This window comes from Pituophis catenifer, unplaced genomic scaffold (genome assembly GCF_029215685.1).
Source record: "Pituophis catenifer annectens isolate HBS135680 unplaced genomic scaffold, rPitCat1.0.hap2 SCAF_2, whole genome shotgun sequence".
NCBI lineage: Eukaryota > Metazoa > Chordata > Lepidosauria > Squamata > Colubridae > Pituophis > Pituophis catenifer.
Genome location: NW_027256882.1, coordinates 203287550 through 203311990, shown reverse-complemented (window position 1 = coordinate 203311990; position 24441 = coordinate 203287550). Strand labels below are relative to the sequence as shown.

The 24441-nt window shown below is 37.9% G+C and overlaps 1 protein-coding gene across 1 annotated transcript in view; it reads left to right on the top strand.

The window, feature by feature from the left end:
* Window positions 1–7370: 7370 nt before the first annotated feature.
* The window catches only part of NRG1 (neuregulin 1), a 647655-nt gene continuing 630584 nt past the window's right edge, over window positions 7371–24441 (top strand). The window contains exon 1 of the mRNA XM_070935470.1: window positions 7371–8097. Coding sequence (XP_070791571.1) covers window positions 7371–8097 — 727 coding nt within the window. The remainder of the gene's footprint in view (window positions 8098–24441) is intronic.

Below are 24441 nucleotides of genomic sequence, written 5' to 3'. Positions count from 1 at the left end.
TGGTTTTATTTCATGGAATTAACAGGCTGTGAAAAAGCAGTTCCCATGCAGTTAAGAGGATCACACTACAGCTACCACTCCTTTGGGGGCAATCAACATAGCTATCACATTCAAAACCTCTCCCACCATGGTTTATTACACACTGATTTTTTTGTACATGGAACACAGCCTATAGCATCATCAGCCATGTTGCAGCTACATTGAGAATCCCGTAAGATTTGGGCCTTAGGCACAAAGTAGAACAATAAAATAGCAGCCAAGACTACAAAGATGATATTTTTAAAAAACAAAATAAAACAGATGGTTGGATAAACTTGGCATTCGGTCCCATCACAAAATCCAGAGGCTATCCAGAGTATTTGTTTCTGATGGTAACTGCTGCTTTAGCAAACTGATGATGGAAAAATAATTTGGCAGTCAGTTATTCTGTAGAGCTCATTACCCATTAGGATATACAATACAGTACCATGACATGTAATGACATGTGTAAATTCAAAACAGGATTAGACACATCCCTGGTGAATTAAACTTACTAATATTTACTAATATTTCAGCAAAAACATGTTTTAGAAGAATCCTATATGTCTCTTCACAGTCAGATTCATGTTACGATTGAATAACATGATGGTTTTGGGGATAAAAGAGAAATCAATGACTAAAACATTGTTTTCCAATTATGAGAGCTGGAAAACAGGAGTTGGATCCAGATTAAATCATTCAGAGAAGACACACTGAAATCAATGGGACTTCAGTTCATCAGGATTTCAAAAGTCAATTTAAATATGACTAAATCCAGATCTATTTTTCTTTATTTTCAGTTGGTTGGCTATAGAATAAATTTATCTGGAACAGGAAGAGTATGATTGAGATGCCAAAAGCAGTTAACAGTCACTATGGATATCAAACAGCCTTATTTTCAGTTTTCCGCTTTCTCTTTCTCTGTTGTGCATATATTTTTGTGCCTGTCTGTGTGAGCTTGTGCAAGGGTATCTACACATGAACAAGAACACGTCCTATATTGGTTGATTATATTATCTGACTTCTCTCTCTCCCAATTTTCTTTTCCCCAACCCATTTCCCTTCAGATACCTTAGACCACAAATCCAGTCATTCTGGCTGGTATTGATGGGTATAGTCAAAATTGCTCCACATTGTTCAAGGTCACCTTCCCTTCTCAGATTTGTTTTTTGTTTTTAAATTGTATCTTATATATCTGTGTTTTAAGGGCAACATGAACTATTTCTTTATTATATTTATTTGAAATGTGTTAATATTTGGTTAATACTGCTCTCTACATGGGGCTCCCCTTGAGGAGCACCGGGAGGCTCCAGCTGGTCCAGAATGCGGCCGCACGGGTAGTTATGGGAGCAGCATGGTGCTCCCATGTGGCTCCCCTCCTGCGCGAGCTGCACTGGCTCCCTGTGGTCTTCCAGATGTGCTTCAAGGTCTTAGTTACCACCTTTAGAGCACTCCATGGCTTAGGACCGGGGTACTTACGAGACCGCCTTCTGCCACCAATAGCCTCTCACCGCCCAGTACGCTCCCATAGAGAGGGGCTTCTCAGGGTGCCATCAGCCAAACAGTGTCGACTGGCGGCCCCCAGGGGGAGAGCCTTTTCTGTGAGGGCACCTACCATCTGGAACGAGCTCCCCCCAGAGATACAGAAGATTCCGGATCTGCGCACTTTCCACCGTGCCCTCAAAACATTCCTGTTTCAGCAGGCCGGCCTGGCCTAACTTTCCCTTTATATTGCTTTTGATTTTATTTTAAACTGGGATGTCTTGAATTATCTAGGACCAGAGTGTTTAGTATATTTTAATTGGTTTTTTGTTTTTAACATTTGTATTACATGTATTTTTATCGTTTGCTGTTCGCCGCCCTGAGTCCCTCAGGAATAGGGCGGTATATAAATTTAATAAATAAATAAATATAAATAAATAAATACTGTATATGTTAAATAAACACACTATTTGCACACTTTGTGATCAAAGTAATAACTGATTATGAATTTATCATGATTAATTGTGCTGTTTTCTCTATTGTCTTTTCTGAATGTTTTACTGTATATAATATCTTTAACTGATCTCTACAGAACCTATACAACCACTGATCTTGGATGGTTTAGAAATGTAAGAAACTATTATTGCAAATCATGATATTAATAAAAACAAAGAACACCATTCTTTGTTTTTCAAATAAGCAGTCCAGAATATCATTTCTTTTGTTTTTTATTATACCTTGAAGATCTAGTCCGTTTCCTCAGTCTTGGTGACAAAATTGTTATCTCTGCACAAATATGCAGGTACAAAGATGAAGAGATAGCTTTATCCTTTCCTCCTTTGGTTCTCCTTGGGTTCCTACTGTTTATCCAATGTTTAGGACTGGGTCTTGCCAGAAGTTGGACCTGAAAAATTCCAAGTGGCTATTTGGCTAGCCTGAGTTCAAATGTGAATAGCAATAAAGGGCATTTTATAAAGTTGCCTGGCAACTACAGATAAAGTCTTCATGTTAGTTGTAGGTCAAAATTGGTAGATTATGAAGAAGACTTGTACAACGATTCAGCGTCTTGGAACAATAGGAGAATCTGACAGACAACTGCTCAGTGAATCCCTCTCACACAGGGCTGACATCTGGTGCAAATATTTTGCTTGTCTTCAGGGCATTTTGACTCTCTGTGCATCTTAATTCAGTTTGTGTTCTTAAAACGTCCTTAGTTGTATCAGACAGAACCTTGTAAAAGCAGGAGGGATATTAAAGACATTATTCAGAGAAATAAGGTTGCTGTAATTGTTTCCCGTAACCCTAAAAATTCACATACTCTAGCTCCAGTTCAAGAGGGATAATTTATTATGGCGAAAATTTAAAAAGTCAGATGATGCATCCATTTTAAAAAGATGAAGCAGATGTGTGAGATAGCTAGCTAACTATGAAAGCAATGAGAGCACATTAATGCACTGCATGTGACAAGCAGGCACTTCCTTCATGCTGCCTATCTAGTATTGATTAGCTGTTTTCTTTCATTAAGCAGTTGAGAAGCACACAAAGAGTTACTTCTTAGCAAAGGGGCTGCTTTGCCCCAGAGGCAAACTTGGAAGTGTACTTAGGTCTCTTGATAATATTTCCTAATCAAATTTTCAAAGAATTTGCAGGATTCTTTGCAGCAAATGATTTGAACCTTTACTTTCAACACAATTTGATGTTTCTGAAATAAACTATATAAAAACTAGCCATAATGTTCTCTTAAATTTTAAGGTAGCTGTAAAGAAAATCCACAACATGCTTTGAAGATAAGGGCACTAATACTATAGGGAAGAGTTGAATTTTTATTGTGCATTGCTTCTTCCAGTAGACTGCTAAACTACTGTATGTTTGTTATAGGATAACTACATTTTTACTGTTAATTTTTAATGCGAGAGAAAAACCTGCCATTTGCTCTTACATGGAGTTAGAAGGGGTTTCAATTTGTGTCTGAGTGCATAAAAATGAATTCAACAGAGACGTAAAGCCTAAGTAAAACAAGATTTTTTCCGATGCATGAATTCTGCCAGCCATCACTGTTATAATAAAATTGAAGCTATAATCAGATCAGAGATTAACTGTCCCCCTTGTTCAGTCATCCTCTTTTCTTTGTTGTATTTTAAAAATGTGTTGCTACTAATTCCACAACAAATATGACAGATTAGGAGCAGAGTTTTTAAACTTGCAACTGTGTTTGGTCTCGTTTTGATATACAATAGGTTGAAAGATGAATAAATGATTAAGTGGTAATGTAGCGGAATATAGCTTCACCTATTAAAATCTGCATATGCAGTACTTCTTAAAAATGAGAGGAAGTTTTTATTCCCTATGTGCAACCCTATGCCAGCAATAACTAGAGAAAAATGATGCTTTACAAATGAAAAGCAATGTCACCTTTATGAGTCTTCAAATCACATTTTGACTCCTGACAATAGCCTGGATTAGTCCCTGCAGCTTTCTTGGCATTTTTAGATGTTTGCACTCCTTACTTCCTAGGGCTGAGAGAGGATGACTTGCCCAAGATAACACAGCTGGTTTCATGCCCAAAGTTGGATTAGAACTCATGATTTATAGCTTGGTACCTTAACCACTATTTTATATGGATCTTCAATGCTAAGAAATAGTGAATATTTGAACACCATGCATTAATTTGTACTAGTTTTTAAATAATAGATTGCAGTCTATAGCAAAACTGCAAGTTTACAACACAGAAATTTTATACAGCAAGTATATCCTGCAGAGATCTATCTATCCACTGCTCCATCCCTAAATATGCATTCCCTAAATAATGAAATTTATTTATTTAAGACATTGATATGGCTTAAATAAGTCATATCAATGTCTTATTTAAACTCAAACACTGGGACTCTGAGAAGTTTACAATAAATGCAAAATAAGCAAAGCAAATAAACAATTCAGTTAAAATGAAAACAAACCTATGGTAGGCAATCAGGAGCTTGCAACTGTTACCTTCCTCCAGACAGGAATGCCAATATCTGAGCTCTAGCAGCTGAGGAGAAAATCAGATTTTTAATGCCTTTCTAAAGGCCAATTTGGACAAAGGTATATTTAATCCAGACAAAGGTTTATTTAATCAAAATAATTCAAGGTCACACATTTTTCCAAGGTAATAGTTCATCATTGAAAAATTGTGTGTCTTTAGGGATTGTTTTAAAAGCAGTCTTAATTTATATTTCCATTCTAGGGTATTGATTTTTGGAATGAAAAAATCAGAAGACAAGATAGTGGAAGATGCTGCTCTATGCTCTCATAACTCATTAATCAATAAAACAGGGGTTTTGTCTGATTAGAATAATAAAAAAATTCTAAAAAGAAAAATTCTACTTCTGGGATTTTTTTCAACATCAGTGGGTAGCCTCAAGCTCTGGGATTCCCTGGTATTCTCCCAATGAAGGATAATCCTAGACAAAGTAAGCCAGGTGCTGCCATCTGTTGAGAATATATATAAAATCTTCTCCATAAACAACCTTTATATGCCTGACTAAAGTGGGAGGCAACACGTTAACTTGCATAACTGGAAATGCATTCTACATGCCACCTCCACGTTTACAAACATGTGCATGTGTTAATGGACACCTGATTTATGTTTGCCCAACCACCTAGATAAAAGTGTACTGCATTGTACTTCTATGAAGATCTTTGTACAAACTGTACATTGTTAGCATAAACATCTTCACATGCTACAAATTAGCAAACTGCATCTTATACAATGTAACAACTAGATAAGAGAAGGGAAAGTGAGATGAAAGTCATGATTCTGAATTACAAAAGGACATATTATTTTCCCCTTTCATTACATGCACCAAGTTTTTAGGTATATTTTAGGAAATTGTACCACCAAACTGAGTTCTTCATAATTTTATCAACTTAAATGGCTGATATCAATGCAAGGAAGAACCCAAATGATAAGCTTGATTGACAATTTTTTTTGTTACATCATTTTATGATTTTTTTCAGGCGAAGTGAACCAATTATAGCAGAAGTGTTTGAAGAGAAAATAGCCTAAACATGGTTTATCTAATTAAAATATTGCTAAACACCTTTAGCCCTGTAATCACTGAGGCTGAACTCAGTGATTACAGAGAAAATCATTCTAGTAAATTCATTCTGCGTTCAAGATGAGTTGCTCATTGACATATCAAATGATACGGCTATGGGATACTGTAATCTTTGATAGGCATATTCAGAAATAAGTTCCCGCTAAAGTGGAAGAAGCAAACTTTCAAATCAGGGTCACCGGAAGATACAGACCCCAGATTATCTGTTCTCAGTATGGAGCATGGTACTGGTAGTCCTTGATTTACAACAGTTCATTTAGTGAACGCTCGAAGTTACAGAGGCTCTGAAAAAAGTGACTTATGAGCATTTTTCATTCTTACGGCTGTTGCAGCATCCCCAGGGTCACGTGATCAAAATTCATATGCTTGGCAACTGGTTCATATTTATGACGGTTGCAGTGCTCCAGGTTCACGTGGTTGTCTTTTGTGACCTTCTGACAGGCAAAGCCAATGGGGAAACCTTAACAACCGTGTTACGAAACAACCACAGTGATTCACTTAACAACTATGACAAGAAAGGTCGTAAAATGGGGCAGAACTCTCTCGTTTAGTGACATAAATTTTGGGCTCCACTGTGGTCGTAAAGTCGAGGATTACCTGTCTTGAACGTTGAGGATCCAGCAACAGGCAAATGGGGTCCTGCTTATGTTGCACAGCAGCAGCGAGACGAAGGGCTAAGTTGCGTTGCAGAGAACACGAAAGGTGGCACCCACGGCCCCGTGAGACCATTGGGGATAATCGAAGGAAGGGCTCCATCCCATTAGCGAGAACACCTCAGTAGAAGGAGCGCATATACCACATCCTGGGAGAACAGTGGTGAGAATTCAGTACTGCAGGCTACTTCTGCTGAGTTGCTGGCTGCCAGCAGTTCGATTCTGACCAGCTCAAGGTTGACTCAGCCTTCCATCTTTCCGAGGTCAGTAAAATGAGGATTGTTGGGGGCAATATGCTGACTCTTTAAACAGCTTAGAGAGGGCTGGAAAGCACTGTGAAGCGGTATATAAGTCTAAGTGCTATTGCTATCCTCAGACACACCCCTATTTTAGCGAAGGAGAAGAGGCTTTGTGGGGGGGGGGAGTTAGGAGAAAGGGAGCGGGAGAGTCTTCCCTCAGGTGAAGCAGGAGAAAGTGCGAGGGCAAAACAACGCCCCCCTCTCTCTCTCACTCACACACACAAACACGCCTCTCTCCCCGCCTCCCTGTCCGGCTGAGCAGCTGCTGGCAGAATGCGCGCCAAAGGGGGCGCACACAGAGCCCGCGCCGAAGGTAAACAGAGCCGGGGAAACACGTGGCCGCTGCCGCTACTGCTGTTGGTGGTGGCTGCGCGTCTTCTCCGCTTGGCAAGTCCCGGCCTCTCGGCTGTCTCTCTCAGTCACCCGGCTTCAGGCGTTGCGGGAGTCACCGCCGGCATTCAGAGGATTGTTAACAGTTGGGCGCTATCCGAAGCCGCTTCCCTTTTTCCACTTCGCGAAGAGGTGGCGGTGAAAAAAAAAAAAAGAAGAAGAAGCGAGGAGCCTCCCCCAGGCTTTACGGAATAAGCAGCCTTCCATCCTCCCTCAGGCGCTTTCCCGCCTTCTTCTTCCTCCCCCCCTCAGCGAGCGGCGGTACCGGCACCCTTCCTTCCCCCCCCTCCCTTCCGCAAGACCAGGCGGCGCGCAGGTGGCGGGAACGGAGCGAAGGGGTGAGGGGGAGGGGGGCTCAGCTGGCGGGAACTGGCCGGGATTTGCTTCAGGGCTGCCTCCGAGCGCCCTGCGGTCGCATCTCCCCGCCGACCATGTTCCTCCTCCGCCGCTGTAACGGCAGCCGCTCGCTGCCGCGTCTCCTATTGGTGCTGGGGATTTCGGCCCTTGTGGCCGGGGCGGCCGCATCGTGCTCTTCCTCGCCACTCGGCGAAGATTCGGTGCAGGGGCTGGTCCGGCTCGCCTCCGTGGTGATCGAGGGCAAGGTCCTGGCTCACAGCGTGGCCGAACTAACGGCTGGCCGAAGAGGAGGAGGAGGAGAAGGAGGAGAAGAAACGACGTCGCTGGGGTCGCCGCCGTTGAGGCTGTCCGTGCAACCTGCCGCTGCCGCCACCACCATCATCCTCATCACCACCAGCTCCTCCTCCTCTTCCTCCTCCTCAGGAACGATCCTCCCCTCCTCGCCGGCTCCCAGCCCCCAGCTCCCGCACCTCGGCAGCCCGAGCTTGGCGCCCGCCTCCGCCGTAGCTCGAGTGCGCGTGCACCAGGTGTGGCCGGCGAAAAGCGGCGGGCTGCGGAAGGACGCGCTGCTTTGGCTGCTGCTCGGAGAGCGGGGCTCCGCTTGCGGGAGCGCCTTGAAGGAAGAGGCTCGCTACGTCTTCTTCATGGAGCCCGTGGCGGCAGCTTCGGGCGGGAACAGCAGTGAGTCGCCGTCCTCGCCGCCGCAGCCGCCGCTGCTCTTCCGAGCGTCTTCCCCGCCCCTGGAGACGGGCAGGAATCTCAAGAAGGAGGTCAGCAGGGCGCTGTGTACCCGGAGATGTGGTAAGTCAGCGGGCGGCGGTTGGGAAAGAGACGGGGCGAGTGGAGAAAAGAAGAGATGGCTTGGGCTCCCCAGCATAGGGGAGGTGGGAGGTGAATGAAGAAGAAAAAGAAGAAGAGAAAGAAAGAAAGAAAGAAAGAAAGAAAGAAAGAAAGAAAGAAAGAAAGAAAGAAAGAAAGAAAGAAAGAAGAGGGGGAAGGGGTTTGTTAAAGTCGGCCGGCCAGTTCCTTATTTTCTCCCCTCCCCTCTTTCACGCTCCCTGGGTTTCTGTACGATTTGCACGATGGTGCGGTTTCAACGATTTTCCAAGTGTGTTTCGATGGCTGATTTTTTTCCCCCACCCCAGAAGTTGAGTGACAAGGGTGGGAAACTTTGCTGAAAGCTGTCGGAGCAACAAGCAGGCTTACACGTCTTCCTCTTTGGAGAAAGAACGCGGCGGGGCTTTCTTGGAGGTAGAGCTAGCTAGTTGGCGAAGTCTTTCAGGCCCTCAGGAGAAGAAGAGAAACTGCAGGGCGACGGGGGCGGAGGGAGGTTTGTTCCTCTTTGCCTCATCCAAAGGCCTCAGGTGTGCATTTTCTTCCTTTGGGAGAAAAAAAAAAGAAGCATTTTGAAAGCAGGCCGGATTTGTTAGGTTTGGATGTTAGTAGGTTGATCATTGTTTGTCTTGGTGTGTTTGATTGCTAACTTTAGTGAGGTTGACAATTCCAGCCTCTGATAAATGTTGCTTTATACTGTACTATATTGCTAATTTATTCTGTGGCTATAGAAAGTATTCCCCTGGCTAGTATTTGACATGTGACATTGTACAGATATTTTTGCTTGATCCTTGACAGGGCCCAGTCGTTATGTGAGAGCAACCTTAATGTCGTTTGATTTCCCCCCACTCCCAAAATTTGCTTCCATCAACATGAACCGTATTAAGCAATTTTTCATATGCCGATATTCTGTTATTTCCGTGGCTGCAAAATGTTCAGTCTCTTCTTCCTTACTCCGTTTCTAAATGCATCAGCATCCTGTAAGTGATTGTGAGATGCTTGCTTTAAGTTGTTTGTCAGTGGAGTGCCTAGTCATGTTTTATAACACCTGAAATTTAGTCTTGCCAGTACTATTTAATGTTTGCATTGTAGCCGGGAGTAGATGTGTGGCTAAAGGGCAGAAAGACAGAAGCAGAGGTGCTGAAGAAGGATAATTCTCAGTCAAATTCAGAAATGTTGTCTGTCTTTTTTATTTGATGTAATTTCATACAGATTCGTATTGATCTGAATTGGCATGTACTTTCAGTACTATTTAGTTGGTTAATTAATTAGTTATAATTTGGGCTTTTTTATAGCGAAGGAATGGCAAATTGTCCTAGAATTACTGCAGAGGGGAACTGTCCATACTAAACGGTGCTGATTTTGAGTGAATGACCTGGGGATTCCCTAGAACTGCAGGATAGATGTCACTGTAAAACAAGGGAAATACTCTGTGGAGACCTGATTTATATTGGCTGATATAAAAGCTGAGCATTTCTCTGGAGGAGACTGGTTTTCTCTGGTGGTGCAGAAGGAAAGGGGAATGTTTTTTCTATCCCCTGTAGTGATATGATACATAACATGATTTGGTCAACTACAAAACAGAACTGGGCATTGACATCACATGAAATAAGCACATAAAAGGAATTTCTGGAACATCAGAATCTTATTTTGTCAATTCTTAAGTATTGTAAGATATCTCATGAGATTGTTATTTAAAGATTCAATGTCTTCTGACTTTAATTAACTTATGTGGTGGCATTCTATACCAATATCCTAAAATACAGTATAAAATCTGGTCTTCTAGGTACCAGTAATTTATCATTATACTTAGAGTACTTTAGGGGTGGGTGAATTGATATAACTACATACACACACACACACACACACACACACACACACACACACACTATACACTTTCTCTGTCTCATTAGGATGCAGTTATGGAGTCCTGTTAAAAGTAATACAAGGGAAAATTCAAAGGAGAAATAAAAAACAATAAGCACACTTAATGTGCACATCTGTTATACATTATACAACATTATTACCGATTTTCAGGGAACGTGGATGTACACTCTGTCTGAACAACTTAATCTTTATAATTTATGCCTCAGTGTTTCTTCACTATTTCGATGTCTGCTGATGGTACAGTAAGAAATGGAATGTTTATATGTTATTGTCAGTGCTATTTAGCTTTATACAAGACTTTTGCCTTAACTATATTGAAATTACCTATTTTCAAGAACAAAGAGGAGAGGAACATAACTGAGTAATCTACCTAACTTCTAACATACAATACTGCAGTTTTTATATTTGTAATGTTAGGATTGAAAACTGATCATTGGATTTCAGAGGCAAGTTCATTAGAAACCTGCAAATACAAGTTCTGCTTTCTCAATAGAGGATTCTATACCATTTCCTTTGTCAATAGCAAACTGAATTTTTCCAGCTTTTAGTAACTGCATTCTTAAAATAGAATCTGTTGACCTCTCAGTGCTCCAGACACTGCAGTGTAGCCCCAAATATCCATAAAGGTGGTGTAAAACATATTTTATAATGTTGTTAAGTAAATAAGGCATGACGTAAACATATGCTATTATCTGGTTCCAGACTCATCTGCTCAGTTAAGATGTCATGTCAAATCATGGTTTTATAAAGCTGATATATTGCTTTATACTTCGGCTAAATTGACAAAGTATGGGTTTTGACATTGATTATATACCTAGAATTAGATGTTATAACTGTATTTTCAAAGCAGGAATTTTGTAAGCAATGGCTGAAATCTTTATGACCTGGTTTAGAAACAAGCAAATTATGATACTGCTGTTATATTACATGCAAATCAGACATACATTTGAAGTAGTTTGGCAGTACAGTCTAGATTGATAAAATAACAGGGGCCATTCATGCTGCCTATAAAACAATTATGCCTAGATAGAATATTGCTCAATAAATAGAATGTGGAAAGCAAAGAACTCAAAATGTGGCTCTACTTATACTTTGGAAAGCTCAGTTTAGACTCTAAGCCATGGTTAGCTTGGATATTGGAATTCAGCTATTAAATGATCAGCTGGTTCAGATCAGGATGCATTCAGCCTGCACTTAAACTGCAGTTTATTCAAAAGGCTTAGCATTTCTGCACTGTTATAGAAGCCAGTAAACTTGTGAAGTTTTATCAGGATAGAAATAATACTTTTTGGTCATTTTTAGATGGTGATTTTTTTATATCTTGAAACTGAATTTTTGACTTTACAGGTAGTCCTTGACTTACAACCATTCATTTAGTGACCATCTGAAGTTGCAACAGCACTGAAAAAAGTGGTTTACAACCATTTTTCATACTTATGACTGTTGTAGTATCCCCATGGTCACATGATCAAAATTTGGGCACTTGGTCATTGACATGTATTTAGGAAAGTTGCACTGTTCCAGGATCATGGGATGACCATTTGTAACTTCAAGCCTTCCCAGCTGGCTTCAGACCAGCAGAGTTAATCGGAGAGGCCAGATTCACTAAACACCTGCAGTGCTTTGTTTAATTGTGGCAAAAATGTTGCAAAATGGGATGCAACTCACTTAACAATTGCCTTGCTTAGCAATATAAATTTTGGGCTCAGTTGTGGTTGTAAATCGAGGACTACCTCTCCATTCTTAGGGAAGAAGTTTTATTAATCTCCCATACATACACAAGTGCAAAATAATGCTAAATATAAACCTCAATGATGATTCCTTATAAAAAATAAGGGTATAGATCATTCATTCTGCACTTTATAAAAAATAAGCACTGCATAGGTGAAGGCAGGAAGATAACCTCTTTTTCATGATGTGGTAAAGCTCAGACATGCTTTCAAATGAAAGGGATGTTAGAAAACATCTTCCCATTGTTTGACAGTCTATCTAATTCTATGCTGCAGAAATAATTAAGTATGAGCATCCCTCTTTTGTGTAGTTCCAGCATTGTTTATAGACAGAGTGCTTTGGTGATGACGCCAGTTAACATGCAATTTCCATGCAGTACATACTTTACTGACATAGTGACAGGCAGCAGGAATTCATGCAGCTTGCCAGTGGAAAAGGCCAGCTGCTACCAATGGCAATCAATAGGAGGAAAACGGGAATCCCCTCTTTTACTGTAACAATTGCAGAAGCAGTGATTACTTCAATGGCTTTGCAAATATGTAATTTCTGACTGGATTGCTGGCTTTATTGCTATAATATCTAGGCTCCTAGCCCATCGTTATCAAGATATTTGCCCAGTGCTGATCAAGATGCATCTTTTGTCACCTTCCCAAAAGTGCTGGTAAAAATGAGTATTTTATCTCTTATGTTCAGTGATGCTGCAGTTCACTGAGATAATGCTGGCCAGTGCTGATCCCCGCTCTGAAAGATGATGCAAGAATCAGTACAGTAATAAGAAAAATGGAATAAGATGTTCAATTCTGAAATATTCCACTTTAGATTACCGGTATATGCAAGTGAATGTTTCTATAGGTATGCAGATGGTCCCTGAATATTTATCCATATAATAAGCTCCTTGTTTCTACTAAATTAGATTAAAAATCCTCTTTTTATGTATTAGTTCAGTGCATACTTAGTGGTTTTGTTTGTTTGTTTTTAATGTAAAGGAGCATGCAGACATATGTCTATTCATCTGCAATCTGAGATACAGCTGAGAAGGAGTATTATTTTAATCTGTTTATAGATGAGTGGTTACTGAAGGTAGATATATCTAATTATTTTATATGTGTCTTAATTATGTGTTTAATATGCATTTGCTTAATAATAATTATGGATTAATAATAAATTCCACTGTATTTGTTTTGTTTGTTTGTTTTCAAGAAAGAGGATGCCACATTGCCAAGCAGTTGATATAATCTGGCCCAGGATTTGTATTAATGAACTTTAAATAGGATAAAACATGTTAATCTGCTGCTTTCTTCAGACCATATAAGGCAGTTGTGAGTCCAATGAAAACTAAAGTTAGCATCTTCCCTTTATACTGCATATCTTGCTCTCATCAGGAAGTAAACTGGCTTAGAGAAAGTGATTAATAGGAACTATTAATTTTGTGTTCAGATATTTCAAGCATTCTCAGCAAGGTTTCCTTGTGCCTGTTGATCTATTATATCAAGGCATCTGGTCATTTGCTTCTCATTTAATGTGTGCAGACCATATGCAGCTAATTATTGCTACAAATTACATCAACCTGATACATTTTCAAAGCCTCATCATTTAATTGCCATTGTTATATAAGATTATGCCATTTAATTGCCATTGTTATATAATTTTTATGCTAAAATATTCTGCCTGTGCTTAATTGTATTTATCTTTAAATATATAAATATGTTTCTTAAAATTTACTTAGTAGATTTTAAAACTCATAAATTATTCTGTCTATTAAAATACTCATTCTGTTTTCCTACCATCATCTTGTCTCATTTGTATGGATAGAACTAAATACAATCACATGGGAAAACCCTCTTAAACACAATCAATATAAAAATGCATTTGAAAAACTAAATGAATAATTGCCTTCTGGTTTACCTACACTGGGGAGTATAATTTTATCTCTATGTGCTAAATTAGAATAATTACTAATGGAAATGACATATATATCCTTGTATACATAGGAGATAGATATGATTCTCTGGAGGTTTCAGGTTAACAAAATAATTTTCTTTCTTTCTTAAAGAAAGTCTCATGAATATTATAAGCTCTACTAGCTATTAATGTTTCTAGATAATATAGAAACAAGGATATGGATGACTGAAGGTTTATCTAATTGATCAATAAGGCCAAATTCTGATATGTGGTAGAAATTATGTATGTATTTTGATTATATTGTGTGTGATTATGTTGTTTCCTCATTGTAAATTATCTTCAATATAAGAAAAAGGAGGTTATGTTTAAAATTTTGTAGTTCAAATTCTGATTAGTAATCAACTAAAAATTCTGTGATCAGTCTTGTTTATCAATCACATTCATTACTGGATTACTTTTCATTACTACTTAGCACTAGTAAATAATAGAAGTACATTGTATCATAGCTGTCTGTCACATTAATTGGGTACAATAGCACAAAGTCATGGGCATAGAAAATCTTTCCTAAAAAGTTAATAATTTTATTTATTTGGGATACCTCCATGTTTCTTATTGGTTCATCAAGCCAAGATATATCATGGAAAGTTGACATTATATTTATTCTCAATTTTGCATATAAATTCAGAGGATTGAATAATGGAATAGTCCCCTATTTAAAAATATATTTCCTTACGTTACATTACATTGCATTACAAGGAGCAGATTGTTCCTGTGCTTAATCAATTGCAGTTTTCTAAGTGCACAGATTTTGTATAGTCTGTAGTGTGATGATTCACTGATGGATGTATTATAAAAAGATGAGGACAGTGTGCTCTGCTATTTTTCATTTCTGAATGGTGGACTTCTGATAATATTATTTGAGTACATCTGAAGCCTGGAACATGCACAATAGATATGTTACTTTATGTAAGAAAAATGTCAGAATGCCAATGTACTGATGGACAGTATATCTTGCAAGTATTGTTAATGCAAATATAACTGCAGATAGCATGCACGATGTGATTGTTATGCTTCCAGCCCTGAAAAAAAATTCATAGAGTAAATCCATTTTTCAAAATAAAACTAAGTATTATTTTATATATTTACTATATTTTTTATTATTATTCATAATGGTAGAAATACACCATTGGAATTTTTGACCTCTTAGAAACAATCCTGATAGGGTTTTCAGCAATGATTTGTTCCGTCCTATATTGGAAATTTCTAGTTAGGAATAAACAATGATTGCCAGTAAATCTGTCCCCTGCTATTTTGCCAATATTAATTGTAAGTATGGAATAATAGTACTTTAAGGTTTATTAGAAAAAAGCTCCAAAGGAATAGAACCTAAAGCTATTTTTCACTTAGTGGTTTAATGTAGCCCTTATTTAAAGGTGTCTTGTAATGAACATAATTATCTGGATGGGATTGTCTGTTGACAGATACACGTCTCATTTTATGCTTGTGCAATGTTCTAAAACTGCATCACAATATTTGTATTTGTGCCAAGATTAGAAAAGCAATAAAAAGTCCCAATTGCAATATTCCATTATTATTTTATCATCACAAAAATGAATCATAGGTTGAATTGATGTCTTGAAACACTTAAAATGACTTATTTACACATCCTGAATCAGTAATATATGATTTTAAAAAATAACCCTTCTAGAGGAGAAGCAGTATATTAAGAGCCACTTCTTCCTGGACTTTAAAGAATTAATATATGTTTTTGAATGACTTATACTGCTATTCAAAGTTCAGCCTTAACTATGCATAGTTTTATAAAGTGGTAGAAGGCCATAGTATCTTATCTTGATAAATTGTTCAGATTATTGTTGACAGTTTTTAAAACAGACTGTTTTGCTGCTGAGATTGAACCTCCGTGTGGCAATAGCTATTTCAACTTTTTCTAAGGCTTGTATTAAGATAGAACTGCTTCTGATGTTAAGAGACGGGGTGGGGGGGGGAGAGAAAGTGCACGCACAAACACATTCTCCAAAGATGATAAATCATCCTGAAATAACTTTTTAGAATAGGTAAACAAGAGTACAAATTTCTTGCCAGTGGGAAGTAGCAGGCTAGGAGAGGAAAAATCCAGATTGAGTGCTAATGAACTCTAGAAGGAATTTAATGATGCAATGAGAGAAACTTTTTGTTTTGGGATTCCCTCCCCCCGCCCCCTGCCCAAAAAAAAAAAACCAAACAGCAGGGAAAAAATAGATGAAAAAATGTCTGATAAAATCTATCTAAAATCAATTCACTGCAGTCTTGTTTCAGACTCTATTTTGATTGTGTAGCAAAATAATAGATGTTAGGAATTGGTAGCATGAGTGCCACCCTTATGTTGAATCTACTGGATATTTCATCACTTTTAGCATTAAGCAAGGTATTGTCCAGAGATTCTAGCATTGGGATCTTGCAGCAAAGTGTTATGTTGGCTTTAGTTTTGGAAGATCCAACATCAGAAATGGTATTGGCTGATGGTATTCCTCAGAGTTTTATTTTGAACCTATGTGCTATTCAGTTTTTCTCTATCATTGCTGAATTTGGACCACTGTATCACCAATATGGATGACTCGGTCTTATTCCAGAGTGCCTTCTAAGACTCTACACTACTGCCTGGAGATGGTAAATGGCTGAATCTGACTGAATAAGGTTAGAGATGCTCAGTAAAACTGAGCCAGAACCTATCACTTAGCTGTTGTTGGATGCTACTGACTTATAATAAGGTGTTTTTCTCTAGAGCTATGTGAATGCCAAGGCCAGTTTTATATATATATATATATTTATATTTCATATCTGAGATTAGTGCACTGACAGTGCCACTGCTGGAAGATGTACATCTGACTATTAATCATCAAATTTGCATTTATTTCAATCTGCTGAAAAAATGTTTTTGACGGTTGTTTAAAAACTATAATTTGGAAGAAATCTGAGTTGTTAGAACTTGCTTTTCATCCAGGCAGAGTTGAAAGGGTGGTGAAGACTTTTAAAAGCCTGAATGGTTTTAGATTAGGGCATCTAATGGGATTTTTTTTTCTGTTAAGCTTCTCTATCACTTTAGATTATTTTTTCAGGCTCTCTTATTAGTTCCAAGAACCCCAAAGATATGCTTGGTTTGTGCTACAGAGAGCACTTTCATAATGGCTATACTTAAGCGCTTGCAAAATGTCAAGTCTTTAGCAGTTGCTCACAACCATGAAAACTAGATTCTCTCAAGGTCTTATTTTATTAGATTTATTGCAAGGAAGAAAGGACCATCTTGCAAAATCTAGGGAACTGAATGCATGATGTATTTATTCAGCATTCCATATATCATTAGGATATGGATCCTTTGAGCCTCTTACTGACCATCTTTTAAAACAGTAGGAAAGTTGCTGTTGGCTTCATGGATGGGGGAAGAATATATAAATCAGGGTTTCTCAGCTGGCTGGAGAATTCTGGGACTTGAAATCCACATATCTTAAAGTTATCAAGGTTGAGAAACACGAAATAAGGTTCTGGCCTTTAATTGCAAAATATTTTCTTTTGTTCTAAGAAGACTGTTTCATACAATTTGTGTAACATTTTTATCCACAACAATTTTGAAGTTGGTAAAGATCTTCCATTTTTATTTATTTTGCTATATTAATCTAACATTTGAACATTATAATTTCTTGATTATTAATGCTGCGATGTTTGTATTTTAAAATTTAGTGATTTGTTTTTCAAAATCTAAGTATACTTTTAATTGTTACATTTATTACATACTGATGGCCAAATCTGGCCTTGGGTTCTGCCTCAGTTTTCCTTTTCTAATAAGCAACCGAGTTGGAAGATCATTTAAAAGGAATGTATTATAGTATTCTGATAAAGTGTGGTCTCCTTATGAAAAGGAGAACCTTTGGAAATGGAATACATGTACTTTTATAGTTTGCAGAATGAAGAAAAATTGATTGGTTTAGAAATAGTCATCTGTTCAATTACATCACAAGAATTACAGCATCCAATAATATGTGAGCATAGCCATAGAAAAGAGCCTTGTATTCTGAGTCATAGTAAAAGAAACATTTGCAAAATAAAACATCAACATGGGTTTGGGTAAGATACATTCTCAGTGCTTTCCAAAGTTGGCTTGACTATTTTTGTTGTGAGAACAGCTAAAAACGAAACTGTTATCTACAATGTATTGAATGCTCTCCTGCCAGTCCTGGTTTCTGAAAGTGAGGCTTTTTCTTGAAGATTATGGGAAATTATTAGCAATACAATTGAAAAAGCAAATTTAAAATACAAGAAAATTCATGCTAGTTAGCCAGTGCAACAGTACTACAAAAAACATGTTTCAAGGATTACAAAGTCCATCCTTTCTGTGGCCCTCAATACTGCAAACGGAATATAGAAACATAGGAAACTAACCACAGAAAAAGACTCAGGTGGTCCATTAAGTCTGTTTTAAGTTTGTTTGTTTTTGTTTTCTTTTTAATTAATTCAATATTAATTTATCTCATTAATTTAGTTGTTTCTTTAATAATTTATTTTCAAACAAGCATATACGATATAAAAATGAACAATTCACAACATGCAAAGAAAAAAAGGGAAAACAAATAACAATTACAAACAAAAAGAAAAAGAATTTGAAATTGAATATATATTTAAAGTTCACTTGAAAGATGAATATTTATAAATCTTTAAAAGAGAAGCTAAACTTTCAATGTTCACCAAGCCTGTCAAATAACTTTGTTCCAAAGAGAGAGATAATATTTTCTGATTTTTTAAATATATAATTTTTCTGAAAAACAGTTAAATCATACATCTTTGAAATCCAATTCTTTATTTCTGCAGTTATAGTATTTTTCCATCTCATAAAGGTTGTTATTTTTGGTTATTCTTAGAGGACAAGAAAATCTTTGTTCAGGGAATATTAAATGTCAAGTAGGTTCTATATAATTTAATACAATATATGATCTGGGAACACTGCAATTGTCATAAATATGAGTTAGTTGTCAAGCGTCTGAATTTTGACCAGGTAACCATCTGGGGTTACCTGATCAAAAGGTGGGGATGTTGCAATGGTCAGAAGTGTGAAAAATGAACTGTTGCTTTCGCTTGCGCCTTGCACGCATGCGCGCAGCTTAAAAAACATGGCCAAATAGGACGGCATAGCACCAGAGCGGGTGGGCAGCCCACCCGCAGGTTGCAACAACTGGTTCGACTGAACTGGTCCAAACCGGCAGCAGCCCACCACTGCATATATATCCCTTTTTAATTATTTTTTTATATGTGTCTTGTTACTTGATTCTATACATGTCCTATTTTTTATATATTACTTTGATTTATTTTCTAACTTACATCTACACTATATCTATCTGATATTTTTATATTACTGGATGTTCCCGTCTAGACAACTTTACTTTCTCTGGTTTCACAAGGAATGAAAGCCTTGGTACCTTACAGCTATCCTTTTCAAGGACCCTCCTCCCTCTGCTGCTAGTGAGATCACTTCGGGTCATGTTGGGCTGAATGCCAAGCACAGATGAACCGTTCATCTACTATCTTTTGGACTGCTGCTATATCGCTACAGGTAGTCCTCAATTTACAATCACAACTGAGCCCAAAATTTATGTTGTTAAGCGAGACAGTTGTTAAGTGAATTTTGCACCGTTTTACAAACTTTCTTGTCGCAGTTGTTAGGCAAATCACTGCAGTTGATAAGTTAGTAACATGGTTGTTAAATGGATCTGGCTTCCCCATTGACTTTGCTTGCCAGAAGGTCGCCAAAGGTGACCACATGATCTTTGGACGCAGCAACAGTCATAAATATGAACCAGTTGCCAAGCATCTGAATTTTGATCACATGATCATGGGAATACTGGAAAGGTCGTAACTGTGAAAAATGGTCATGCCACTTTTTTCAGTTCTATTGTAACTTTGAATGGTCACTAAACAAACTGTTGTAAGTGGACAACTACTTGTACTGCTTTCTGACTAATTGTCAGAAATGTCTCAGTGCCTCAGTCCTCTTCCAACTCCCTCTCTTTTTCATTTTGCTAAATCTAATCTTGTGTAAATCATGAAAAACCTTTTCATTAGCTAAAGAGGCCTACAGTTTGCCGAAGAGAACCCATGGGCACAGCCCTTGTAGAGATATCACACCTTGAATGTGGTGTGAGGAGGATTTCAATTAACATTCTTTGGATTCAGTTCTAAAATTCAGAGTTATGTCTGGAAACAAGTAGGTTAAAATTCTTTCTGAAACATTCAGAAATTCAATTAAAAGGTGAGATTTAAAGGTTGTAAACTTGCTTATTCAAACAGTATTTCTCAGTAGAATAGTTATGCACCTTAAATTCAAAGGTACATCTTGATGAATATAAACATTGCATTTCTGATTTATTAATTTGCCACAAAGATGTATTTGCATACCATGAATTATTGTATATATATTGTGACCCTTCATATCATTGGTAAATGAACAATACCTTTGCATTCATTTGCACCTATTCACCTGGAAAAAGTTCTTATTTGTCACAAATGAATATATTTATTATTTGCATGCATGTTCATAGTTATAGTTATAGGACAGTAATGGCTAGCCTTTTTGCCGTCGTGTGCCAAAAGTTGGGGGAGTGGGGAGTGTCACGTGTGTGTGTGCCCACACCCATAATTCAATGCGCCCGGTCCCCCTGCGCATGCCCACACGACCCCACCGACCTACCCCGCTTTTGGCACGGTGGGTCTGGTAGGCTCATTTTTCGCCCTCCCCCAGGCTCCAGAGGTTTTCTTGGAGCCTAGGGAGGGCGAAAACAGCCTTCCCCACTCCCCTGGGAGGCCCTCTGGAGGCCAGAAACAGTTTGTTTGCTGATTTCCGGTGGGACCTAGAAAGCCTCTGGAGCCTGGGAAGAGCAAAAATCGGGCCTTTTCTCCCCTGGAGGCCCTACAGAGGCTGGAAATAGCCTGTTTCCCCGACCTCCAGTGGGCCTGGAAGGCCCGAAAATCAGCTGGCTGGTGTGCACATGCGCGCCGGAGCTGAGCTAGGGCAACGCTCACGTGCCCACCGATCTGGCTCTGTGTGCCACCTGTGGCACGCATGCCATAGATTCGCCATCACAGTTATAGGAGAACTAAAGCTAACGATGCATCTGAGATGAACTGAGAAAAAAGCAGTCCTTTAGAATTGCTATATATTTATTGGGAGTCCCCTGACAAAACTTTACATTTATTTTGTGCACCCTCTGTGGGGATCCTTGAAACCATATTTTCATATGATTTGTGATTTTTTAAATTCTGTGAATGACTCCAGTGTTCATTATGTTATTCAAATTCGCATGTAGTGAAAATGATACATCGTAAGCATTAATTTTTGGTATGATCCACCTGCTATTGGCTGATTAGTATCAAAAAGGTTTGGTGTTGACTGTATTATTTATTTATTTATTTATTTATTTATTTATTTATTTATTTATTTATTTATTTATTTATTTATTTATTTATATTTCTATACCACCCTTCTCCTGCGGGACTCAGGGCAGTGTACAGCCAGAATAAAACATAGCATATAAAATTTAAACACATTTTAAAAAACAATTAAATAATTTTGGCCCGAATTTAAAACAACCCAATTAAAACCAAATTCGATTAAAAAACTAAGAGGATGGGATCAAGCCAGCCCAGCTAGATGGAACAAGTGTGTCTTCAGGGCCCGACGAAAAGTCCGGAGGTCTGATATCGTACGTATCTCAGGGGGCAGGTCATTCCAGAGGGCAGGTGCTGCCACAGAGAAGGCTCTCCCCCTGGGGGTCGCCAGCCAGCACTGCCTGGCCGACGGCACCCTGAGGAGGCCCTCTCTGTGCGAGCGAACCGGTCGGTGGGAGGCTATTGGCGGCAGAAGGCAGTCTTGCAAATACCCCGGCCCTAAGCCATTAGCTATTAGTTGCTGATGCATTTCCAAGTCCAACTAAAATGTTGCTTTGAGTTTTAAAATAATTATATACCAGTATTTGAAGGAATCTCTGTTTGCTTATGAGTATGTTTATTAGTTTCGATCATCACCAGAAATCTTGCTCAGTGGCACATCCGTGACAGCCATAAGAGTTAGCATTAAGAGATAGGATTTTCCTGACAACAATACTTCTCTATGAGAAAAAAATTAAATTTGATTAAGATTTGAGATTAGGGCAAATGGTAATATTGGTTATTAAAAGAAACAAGGAAAATAAAATAAAAATTACAGATAAAGATTATTATGGCAAAAAGTGAAATATATAAATTGTGTTGGAGATAACTAAAAATTGTATAAACTTGTGACTCGGCCAATACTCTGTTCAGAAAAAATGTATTGTTTGTTTTTTTGTCTGTTTGTGTAAAAAAAAAAAAACTTTTACAAAAAAACCCCACCAATACTTCCTTATGGAATTCTCTTTCAAGAAACATATATACCTGAACCATTTCTTGCATTTCAGCAGATTTGAAAACATATTTTTTTTCCCATTTGGTTTTTAACTGCCAAGCTTTTGCATTTATGTTATTTTTGAAACATTGAGAAGGTTACAGTTTTGAAAAGCAGTGTGTAAGATAAACATTTGAGTAAGTCATCATGGATTGTAAATCAAAAGTATTCTTCAGAATATGAAGCCACACTAATACCTGATATATTTTTACCAGATAGTACTGGCCATGGTTTTTGGATATGCTCTACTTTAACATTGTTCAGATGAAGCACTCCTTTGAGAGTAAATTTCAAAGCAATGCATGTTCCTTTCCTACAAGTAAGGTTAATGGGACCTGTAGAACAAGTGGCATCTAAGCAGTGCCTGCTTTCTTGTCATGTGATCTTCCCAGGTAAGCAAGATATTCTTGTATAGTGGCAATTTTCTGGGAAAGAGAGAAGAGTTTCTAAACTCTTACATCAGTTGTCCAGAAGAAGTCAGAAATTTCATAAGGACTAACCTATAGAGAAGTAGAGAGAAGGTATGATGATGGTTAGTGAACCATGTTGGCTTGTTCTAGAGAAGTACAAAGACAGCCTTGAAGGAAAAAAAAATCCAAAACCATAAAGTAAACATAACTTTAGGCTGGGAAGGAAGAGAAGGTGAGAAATAAGTTCAACTCTGTTGATATCATATTAACGTTTTAAAGGACTGTTTGATAAAAGAGAGGCAGAAGGAAAATTTAATGTGATGTGCAGTCATATCCTGGAGGAAGATTTATGAAGGCTGTGCTGCCAGCCTGAAGAATTGCCAACTATGCCTAAATAATAACCTGCTTAACTCAAAGAAGAGGGAATGGAAAAATAGGAATTACTTTGCTTCTACAGATTAAAAGCAGAACTTTCACTTTCCAGGTAGGACAGTAGTTTAGATTCACTAAAAGAATGGGTCATAAATCCGAGCTGCATTTCACTGCTATAAAGGGAAGCAAGAGTGGGATTTATCACTTTGCTTGTTTATTTGGATTTACTGAAAATGGCATCATTAGTCTTCTATACTTGAACATGAAATTAAGAATCTCTTGTATGAAGGAAGAGGGGGAAAAAAATCATCAGAAGGTTTTGTGCTGAAGTGTTTGCTTGTAGAAGCGAGCCCAAAGTGCTTGTGACAGGAAGAATGCTTAATTTTGCCTCCTCTGACTGGCTCCTTTGGCACTTCTAATAACTGCCAGCAAGCACTGGAAGATGTTTTTGTATACACATAAGAGCCTCTTCTTTATCGTGGAAAGCCAGATGAAGCTGTACAAAGCCTCCCATCAAGGGAAATCAGATCATCTCCTTATTTTGATAAACAGAAGGATCACATTGTCTCTGTGACATAAAATTCCATGTCAAATATAATCCAAAACCCTTGTACATCCCGAGCAGAGTAAAACCTCCATTTGTTTGGACCTCAGTACCATGGACTTTGCATGTAATGGACCAAATTTGCTTAGAATTTATTGCACTTGTGTAATGTTATAATCATATAAATAGTGCAAATATTGGTATCAATTTGCATCATGATATGACACAGTAAATGACACAAGTAATAGTTTGCATTGTTTACAAAATTATATATATATATTAGTGTGATGACATGCTCTGTCAATTGGGAGTAATAAATATCCCCTACCCTCCCCATTTACTAATTTGAAGTTTCAGTTGTATTTTTATTTATTACTTATTTTTCTATTGCTCTTCTTTCTTCATAGATTTGCAAGTTTGCTTTCAAATAATGGGAACAGAAAGAATTGATAGCATTTAACAAAAAATCTTAAATTGCTTAGTAACAATTGTTAAATTGTTTATTAACATCTGCAAATGTATCTTTCCATCCAGTCATGTTCTTAAAATCAAAGATAATAAGTATTCTGACAATAAATATGAAATGTACAATACTCTTTGTAATAGACCTGAATTCAGCTGTGATTTATTTAGCTTTTTCAAATCTCTGTTATAATGGTTTTTAAAGAAAAATGATAGAACTATAGCTTGATGATATATTGCACTTTGGATTTTACTGAATACATGAAAGAATAAATATAAGGAATTATGAAGTTGACAGTGTTTCTTACACTGCTGTGGAACATTTTTCTTTTTAAAATTATGTACCGATATGGCAGACAGAATACGGAATTTGCTCACTAAGACGACCCTTTCATGCATCTGTCTGAAACACCACTTGTTTTTCAAATGACACTTTTAAGGCATATGTTCAACATCAAACTGCACATTCGATTTTAGGAAGATAATGCGTGTTTGTAAGTGCGCTGAGTCCAGGTTGTCCTGATGCACCACTCCTTTTC